The 10000-nt window shown below is 40.8% G+C and overlaps 1 protein-coding gene across 1 annotated transcript in view; it reads right to left on the bottom strand.

Annotated features, from left to right (window-relative positions):
* Window positions 1-5071: 5071 nt before the first annotated feature.
* LOC138051690 (uncharacterized) overlaps window positions 5072-10000 on the bottom strand; it is a 10885-nt gene continuing 5956 nt past the window's right edge. Inside the window, exon 2 of the mRNA XM_068897950.1 lies at window positions 5072-10000. This exon is cut by the window's right edge and continues 1186 nt beyond it. Coding sequence (XP_068754051.1) covers window positions 6856-10000 — 3145 coding nt within the window. The 3' untranslated portion in view covers window positions 5072-6855.

The following is a 10000-nucleotide window of genomic DNA, read 5'->3' as shown; positions in this document are numbered from 1 at the left end:
TTCGCGTTGCATGACTTTCGACGCCATTGCAGGCTAAGTTGATGATTCTACTGTGTCCACCAGAGAAATCTACGCAGTTCCACTACCCTCTCGATCCTAAGAAAATACCCGCAAAAGGCTCTATACACAAAGGCAACACTTACCAGGGGAGTGACAGGCAAGACTTTTACCGACACGGAAAAAAAAAAAACAAAAACAAAAAAAAAAAAAAAAAAAAAAGAAAACAAACAAACTAAACGCAGACCTCGACTGGGTTTGCCCATAGGCAACCCAGTAAAAAACCAATTAAATGTAAACGTGACTTTTAAGAAACAAAGCTGTAAGTTGTTAATAGTGTTATTATCGTATCGTTCATACCCATACATATCCCAAAGAAAGTTCCAGAGAGACTGACACCATTACGTCATCGGAGATTTCACAACGGCTACGACTGATGATGGTGCAATCGGAGTTTTCACAACGGCTATAAAATGTAAAATGATTTGCTTCATTTTAACGGTAGAGGACAGAACGGAGGCGACGCTTGCAAGCCATATCTGGGAATGGACCGAGGAAGGAACAGCATGCGCAATTGTCAGTGATTGATGGAAGGGCTTTATAAACTTAGAGAAATACGGGTATGGACCTAAAACAGTAAACCACTCAGTGGAATTTATGAACCCGGACGTTTACGATACGAATAAAATTGAGGGAAAATGGAGGCAAATGGGAGTCAGTCTGCCAACACGTGGCATAAGGGAGGAGAATTTATATGGCGTGAGGTTAACCGTGAGGAGGACCTGTTCCGAGCGTTTTTGAAGGATATGCAATTTTTGGAATTAGGAAACAAATGATTGTGACAAGAAAACGTTTCTTATCGTGGAGAATTGCATATGTAGCAGAATTGATCTATATAGACCTCTTTCATAATGGCGGCCAAATAAAATATTCTTTTGTTTCAATGCTAATAAGCCCTACTAACCTCGCTACGACTAGCAAATTTCAAAGAATATTTGTTTTAAAACGAGGGCAGTAGGTCTAATTAACATAAATACAAAAGAATGTAAAAGTGGTCTATAAAGTACGCAGATGTACTTCAATTAAAACGCAATGTTAATGGTGAAAAAGATATGGTTTATATGTTTTGCGAGTAATGTGGGGAGCGTACTAGTAAATGAATAAACCGAAAAATACCCTGCCAATCGAACTTCAGTCGTCCATATATGTGTCTTTAACAGGTTACGATTTTACTCTTCGAACTTATTAAAAATCGAGGAAGACACACATTCTTGTGTTTCTCGTTAAGACTCGAGTATGAGAATTACTCAGGCCTACGTCAATATTGAATTTATTCTTCGTAATTAATCCTTAAACTTGTACTTGAATTAAGGACGTTCGCGCCCATTGCTACTGCGCATCCTTACAGCGCACGCAAATTCACATGCCACGTCATGCATCGAGCGCGCGCGCTAGGTACTAAAATGAACAATGATAGGGCAGATGGCCATTGCTATAGCTTTGCTTGGATTTAACGAACCTGGATGTTCAGTGACCCCTACTTTTCTTTTCACAAACGAATTTTATTTACAATTATCTCCACATTGTCCAAAAATGAACAAAAAAGCAATGTGGGAAGTTAAAAAAATTTCAATTTTTCTGTCCTCGGAACTCGGCCATCTTGCAGGTGCAAGGCGCATGAAACTGTGGTTGCTAAATGCGAAATTGTTCTTTAAGGAACCTCAACAGTTAACTTAATTCACTTGATGGGTCCACGCAAACAAAGTTTGGTAGAGAACATTTCACTTCAAAGATGTAATTGCAATATTTTTGGGCTTACAGACACTGTGACCTTATCCGCAAAAGAAGCCGGATTTTTCAGATTTAGGGTGTTCTTCCGCAGTCGGTGACCCCCCCCCCCCCCCCCCCATTTTTTTTTTTACATTTCTGAAATCACTAACTCATCATCTTTCAATGGTAAAATTTGTTGAAAAAATCAATGTTAGAAAATTTTCAAGCTACGTGGAATTTAGTTCGAAGGGCTGAAAATCCGGAAGTTAAGAAGCAAGAGCTACACTATGAAAATGTCCTTCAAGAAATCACACTCCGTTCGCTATTTTGTTACCCGTCACTTTTGAGCTGCGACGGGAGACTGGTAACCAACAATGCAGCTAGTTTCACATTTCCAGATGTATCGCTCTGTGTAACGGATTGGAAAATTTGTCACCTTTGCAGAACAGGAGGAGAATAAAATTGTCAGCAGGTATAAAAGTCTTGATAACCCGTCGATTCGCCTTTCGAGAGTTATTCAAGGTGATCGAGTGGGGCTTATTGCATTGCACTTACTCTCATACAATTTTCGTTGCATTAGAATCGTACTTCGTTTTTAATTTTCATGGTTCCAGTGCATGTAAAATGAAATCATTAGGATGATTTTCTAACTGACAACACTACGTACACTTAGTTTGCTAGTGACACTGCCTCTACTGAAAGTGTTTAGTTCCACATAAATTGCCCTTAAGTTCTCTCTCTAAGGGTTTGGAGCAGGGATATTGTGAGTACCCCCCCCCCTCCCCCCCCAAAAAAAACATTTATTAGCCATTTTGTTTGTGAAAGATGGGGGAGGGACAAATTGCCTTATAAGCGAAAAATCCTAAACTACTCACCTCTAAACGATACAGACTGCATCCTCTTCTTTCTGATCAAATGTCCTACTCTCGGCACAGGTGGCCCAGAGTCGGAAGGTAAACAATTATAAGGATTTGTATGGGAATCTCGATAACAGACTGAAAAATATATTTACCCGCAAAAGTTCTCAATAAAAAAGCCGTACTTTATTGTCATGGTGAATTTCTTGCTTTTTGTGTGGTTTTTTGCCTGATTGAATGCGATTTAAGCGACTTCTCAAATTCCCGAGTCGTCACTCTTCCCTAAATAAAGGAAAGGCTGGCAACTCATTTCTAACTTACCTCAGATCTCGCCGAAAAAATTCACACTTCTCCGGTATCAGTCACGCTCAAACTCCGCCGATGGCTACACGGATAAATTTACTTCCCCTTGACCAAGTTTCAAGGTCCAGCGAGTATCCATTGCTGAGAAACTGCGAAAAATATTCGAATTTTCAAACTCCTTCGAGGCTCGCTAACAACCAATTTTGACACGGCTGGTCAACGGTTCACTGAGCCTCCATACGGTGAGCGCAAACCTACGCAAGTGTACCCATAGTTGGGCAGAGCAAAACAAATCCCAGACTCGTCCCCAAATACCTGCCTGGGGTCATGTTCGAGTTTCTAAATCGGCGAACGATATTAAAAGTTCCACACTGAAACCTTAAACACAGCTCCCATCGCCTTGGTTGCCCCACCGCATGTTATAAATCCGGATTTTCATCGAACTCCGTAAGTACTGAAGCTGTTTGAAGCCTCGCGCGTGCAAAAATCCCCTCGTCCGATGTCACTCGACACCACGGCTGTTTTTTTGTTGTTGTTGGAAAAAGTATAGTTTTGTTAAGTGAATTGCTTTGAGCCAAAGAAATCACCGCACCGTAATTTCTACTGTCCAAAAAACAGACAAGCGAGATTGTAACTCGGATACCTTTCAGGTATTCCGAGTAATAATTGTTGGTTTTCGATCGATATCGCTTGATGCATGCAGCGCACCGGTGTGAGAAATAATTTTGAACATTTCAACGCAACGGGAAGCGCAAAAACAAAGCACAGATGATTTCAACGATGGCATTTTCCCTGGACTCTCAACAGAAAAATGTGTCCAAAAGGCTGAAAAGGTGCAGCGACCTTTTCAAATGAATTTCTTCTGCAGTCATGATAATGTGAGTTTTTGACGGATGAAAAATTAAACAGGATTGTGTTTCATACACTAGTAAATACCTTCGACTGCGTTTCAAACTCCATCCAAACAGCTTCAGTACTTACGGAGTTCGATGAAAATCCGGATTTATAACATGCGGTGGGGCAGCCAAAGCGATGGGAGCTGTGTTTAAGGTTTCAGTGGGGAACTTTCAATATCGTTCGCCGATTTAGAAACTCGAACATGACCCCAGGCAGGTATTTGGGGACGAGTCTGGGATTTGTTTTGCTCTGCCCAACTATGGGTACACTTGCGTAGGTTTGCGCTCACCGTATGGAGGCTCAGTGAACCGTTGACCAGCCGTGTCAAAATTGGTTGTTAGCGAGCCTCGAAGGAGTTTGAAAATTCGAATATTTTTCGCAGTTTCTCAGCAATGGATACTCGCTGGACCTTGAAACTTGGTCAAGGGGAAGTAAATTTATCCGTGTAGCCATCGGCGGAGTTTGAGCGTGACTGATACCGGAGAAGTGTGAATTTTTTCGGCGAGATCTGAGGTAAGTTAGAAATGAGTTGCCAGCCTTTCCTTTATTTAGGGAAGAGTGACGACTCGGGAATTTGAGAAGTCGCTTAAATCGCATTCAATCAGGCAAAAAACCACACAAAAAGCAAGAAATTCACCATGACAATAAAGTACGGCTTTTTTATTGAGAACTTTTGCGGGTAAATATATTTTTCAGTCTGTTATCGAGATTCCCATACAAATCCTTATAATTGTTTACCTTCCGACTCTGGGCCACCTGTGGATTGGCTACATTGAACAAACCCTCTACAATATTGTCCTCCATGTGGAGCTTTTTAAACATTCAAATCCAAAATACGTTACAAAACAAAGTTTGCATCAAAAGTACAATTGTGTTAGAGAGATCTTTGTATGTATCTGTGTAACCGTAACATAACCTAAACAAAATGAGCGTCATTTATCCTGCCCCTGAGTAATAACTATAGTCTTAAAGTGACAATCGTGTAACAGCCCCCCTTTGCCCCTTTGGTTGATCATGTGTACTTGGTGCACGAAATCAGAGGGGTAGCACACTTTACTACCAATTTGCGTCCATCCTTGAAGCGTCGGTATACCAGACTCCACGGTAGTAATTTATCTCATTTCAAACTTTTTTTTTGTGCCCATTACAAAACGAGCAAAGACGTTATTAGGGCGGTCATGCAAAACCCGAACGCTCTCACGAAAAACCTGAGAACTTTGAGAGCACGTGAACAAAACATGCTGGTATGCTGTCAAAAACGTTGTCAATTTCACAACATAGCCGCCAACGTTTCATTGGTCAAAAGTGATACATAACCGGACAAACCGTTAACGTTTGAAAAGTAAAACTTCGCGTAAAATTATTCACGCTTCAAGGATGGAAGCAAATAGAACTGCAAATGGTAGTACATGACAGACAATCATACTGTTGATTGGTAACCATCCCTTTCAGCCATCACCGTACTGAACTACATGATTCATGATTGTAAGGTCGGCACACTCTAGGAACAAGTTCCGGCAAAAATATATTGGGCGACCGACCCTATACCTTGTAATCCCCAATACGTGGCTGTTATAACCTAAAACAAATTTGATTTCCTAGTACTTAGCGCCCTGTTATTAGATCTTGGTCTATGAAAATTGAGTAAAAGGAAAAAGCAATGCAGCAGCTATCTAAAAAAAATATTACCCATCTAAAAGCATATAAGATCGAAAAGCCCCTTATCGAGGAACTTGAAAAGATACAAGTCAGATTAAATGCTATTATTAAATTCTCAACCTCGGATAATGCAATTCTCGCGCTCTGATTGGTTCACTCAATCTCGGTTATCAGCTCATATACCTTAGTTTGACCTTATATGGTAAATGATTGCGCTTAGCGTTGCTAAAGTAAAAACCTTTACGCCAGAAAGCGAAATTTCTTTCGGTAAAAAGCAAAAGAAAAACGTTTTTGCGGAAAGTTTGGATCACTTTCGAAGCTTAGAGATACGCGAAAAGGTAAGAAATGTTTTTGTGATGAGCCTGCGTCTGTCTGACCACGAGGTACTACACAACATCGCATCTTCATCAACTTTTTTCGATTTCGCTAAGATTTTCTCGCTTTTTTCGCTCACATTTCGTACTTCTAAACTTTTGGGCTTTAAAGAATTTAATGAAACAATTATTCCATTCGCGCTTGTTGGATATGACAGTGGTTATAGCCAACTCGGCGCTACGCGCCTCGTTGGCTATTTACCATCTCATATCCAACGCGCGCTCATGGAATAATTGTTAAATATACATCCCGGTGACTGTACTTGTACGTAGTATATACAACAATGATTGCAAGTAACTGACGTAAAAAGCCTGGTCCCGGTTGTTCAAAAGGCTATTAACGCTGATCCTAGATTAAAAATTAACCAAGGAGTTTACTCACATCAGAGAAAGTCAATCTTGAAAAACGAAAATAAACAAAAGAAACTTTTAGCAAAAAGTTGAAAACACGAAACCAAAGTTTACGCTAATCCTGGATTAAGTTAGCAGGCTTTCGAACAACTGGGCCCTGATTATTTGCCTCGGCCCCGTCGTAAACGCGCGTCAAATGATTGGGATATCTATATTCTGGGTCTCAGTGCAAATGATTTGTTTTCATCCCGACATTTATAATTCTCCACACATCTACCATCACGGACTTTGCACATTCTTGTAATGGTTACAGAGACCTACAGAATAGAGGTTTCACAACAACAGTATCAAAGATTGGTTATTCTCGCCAAGGTAATCAAAATACTGGTTCCGTTCCGATAAATCAATTTATTGATTAGTTTTAGCTTTTTTTCTGCTTAGGAAGCTACGTTCCATGTCAATAGAAACAGTTTTCTCAATTTCCACGGAAAATTGCTGTCTACAAAGTAACCTTTAAACTTCTGAATGGAAGACCACATAGCTCTACTTCGCGAATAGACGCACCGCAAGTGAAATCTTATAATACCACACCAGTATCACACCATGATCGAGTCAAACAAATTAGCGATCAAAGTATAATTTTATCCTCAGTGTATGTTCTGTTCAGCAATAAGCAGGAGAGGTCTTTTCTCTTGGTCTGTGTACCACGGAGAGCAACAGAACTTCCAGCAAAAGATTCTAAAATGCTCGAATAGAAAAAGCGCACACCTCGCCAGCTGAGAGAGAACAGCAAATGTCACCAACATGCACACTAACGCTGGGACAAATGCCAAGGCGCACACCTCAAACCACTCAAGAGCTTTCAGACTGGATTTGCTCGGCCCGTCAATTGTGATACCAAATGACAACAGGGCTGCTTTTGCCAGGTTGATGATAGCAATTAAAGATATGGTTACCAGCGACAAAGTTTCAGCTCTATTTGCCATGGGATATCGATAAGGATTGTTCCAAACATGATGGATTGTTATCAACAAGCATGCTGCTGCCTGGAAGACCATGCGTAACATAAGATTTGTGATGAACGCTTTACAAGCGAGGAGAATGAACCTTCGACCGATCATCACGCTCTCCCAGTAAAGTGTTCCGTTGTCATTATCATTTGGTGGACGAAAAGGACCATGGAGTATGGCCAAAATTTCTTTGTTGACTACATGCTGCTCAGCAGAATCCTGGCCTCTCCTTTTCAACATTTCTTTGACCAGCCAATACAAAAGAAATGGCAGTGGAATTATGCAAGCAGCGAGGAACTCACCTGCTGTAATAGAAGATCTGTATAATTTGGAAGATCCACAGTAGAGGACGACGATTAAAGGAACCAGGCAAAATGCAATGTAAGCAAGGAGAAGATACTGCCACCATTGCATGCATGGGATATTTGCATCGATAAAAAGCCTTCTTTCAGATCCGACAGAGACACAGTGCACTAGCCTAAAAGACGTTTCTGCAAGCCTCTCGTACCCAAGTAACAGCACTTCTATTACAACGGCCATATAACAAATGAGGGACGGCTTTCCCTTTCCCATTAAAACGTTGAAAACAGAATGCACAATATAAATGACCAAAACGTCAGTCATAGTCAAAAATACTGTAGACGAAAGGAGAGCCTGTTTTGTTGTTGCGGTAAGTCCTGCAAATGGACAGCCAAGGTCTTGATTGATCGATTGGACATGAAAATTATAAGCAGAAATTACAAAGTGGATAAAAGGAATCTTTCCAATAACTTCTTCTATAGGGACCACCATCACAGTCTCAGCTGCTTGATAAAAATAAAACGTTATTTTTAAATAGCCTGTATCGGAATGTTCAGCACTAGCAATGCCGTCTACTTCTTCTCCCGAGGGATTTTCTTCTCTTTTCTTAAACCACAACATTTGGTTTGTCAGGATGTGCAGTATCGGAGGTTTTTTCAAAAGATAAAGAGCAAATGTTATCGTTAACAATACGGTCACAACCCACACAGAATAGTCGTTGCATTTTGTCAACTTGCGACAATTACTTGAGAAGAGGGTCTCAGTAAACCCCTTTGCACATTGTCCACAGAGAGTACCGTTCCTGTTTCCTTGGCAACTGTTATAAACTGTTGAGACAGTTGAAGGACAGTAGTGTTCCGGACAGGCGATAAATTGTAGCTCCTGGGGACGGCTAGATGAAGAATAACCCCAGAAATTTGGTTTCGCAGCAATGTTACTTTCAATGCAGGTGGCTCCGAAGGGACATGTATGGCACACAGGAGTGGAGGTCACGGCTAAGCCTTCTGAAACCCCTGTTTGAAGGCTGTAATAACCAGGATAGCAGGCTTTACAAGAATACTTCAAAACTGTAGTGTTCAATATGCAAATACTGTTGTTTTTTTCTGTGTATACAAAGTGCGTGTTATTTTCCAATAAAAGCCCCTGTCCTTCGCTACACTGTATCTTCGATCTTTTATCCATGACAAAAAATCCCCCACTAGAGATATCAAAAACTGGAACAGTCCTCCTGCTAAATTTAATTGATATCATTGACGTGTTTTCAAGTCTTACAGGACCTCCGCTTCCAGAGTAAAGGAAGATACCTGCATTATACGAGCGGCCGGTTGAGGCTGTCATACTTCCCTTTGTCCTAAAAAACGAGCAATCTACAAAATCTACGCGGCCTGTTCCAAATGCAGAATAGACATGTCCAGTATGATGAATGCCAAAGTTGTCGCGAAAAGTACATCTTCTAAACGTGGTGTTACCATTGCTGATATAGACAGCTCCAACTTGATTTCCTACGTTTTCCACAAAAGTCGTATCCTCAAACAGTACATGGCTGTTGTAGTGCCATGAGGGGTGTGTCTCTCCAGTGTTGACACACCCAAAATTACGCGCTTTGTCTGGATTTAATAAAATAGAGATGGCGCCAGCTGATGTGTCGTAGAAGTAACCCGTTTTTTTATTTGTCCATGTTCGTCGATAAGCGAAGACACAATTACGAAAGAGAGAACGTCTGATTATCACATGCTTCGGCCCTTCAAATAAAAGAGCAAAGTAACTGGGTGGTCTGTGGTGGAATTCATTATTGTCAATTTCGATGACCGCCTTTGAGAAATTGATACGTTTGAGTGGTGGTATCATTAAGCGAATAGCATAACTATTGCGAGTTTCGTCCCATGTCACTGCTTCGTTGCTCGTGGTAAACCGGGTGTTTCTGATAGCTATGTGGACTGACGTTGGATCAAGTAAACTGACCAAAGTGTCATACGTATTATTAACAAAAGAACAATTATCAATGTAAATATCAACCGGAAAAGAGCCGTTTTTCCGACGTGATAATATTTGCAATCCATATCTAAAAGAGATGAGTGTAACGTTGAATATATTGATGCGATTATTGCGACATATGTACAGACCTACCCTTTTACTTACTTTACTCTCCAGGAAACTGTCAGAAACTGTTACCATCCCTGCGTTTCCATTTCCGGCCACTATTTCCACAATCCTTCCTTTCGTTGGGTTCAACGCATCTTCCTTGAAAATACATTTTGAAATTGTTACATTACTTTCGCTTCCGGTAGTAATTACACGAAAAGCTCCGGCCCCTCTTGTTCGCGTTTTCTTCGTAAACCTGGACTCTTCCAGTGTCACAATCCCACCATGTAGTAAAACGTCTACAGCTATGCATTTTTTTTTGTGTCGATGTCCTCTCCACTGTGTAATATTTACATTTCTGACGCCAAAATATAACCTGTGCGTACCCCACTGACTACCC

This window comes from Montipora capricornis, chromosome 6, assembly GCF_036669925.1.
Source record: "Montipora capricornis isolate CH-2021 chromosome 6, ASM3666992v2, whole genome shotgun sequence".
Lineage (NCBI taxonomy): Eukaryota > Metazoa > Cnidaria > Anthozoa > Scleractinia > Acroporidae > Montipora > Montipora capricornis.
The sequence above is the reverse complement of the archived record's forward strand: the minus strand, read 5'-3'. Positions and strand labels throughout refer to the sequence as shown.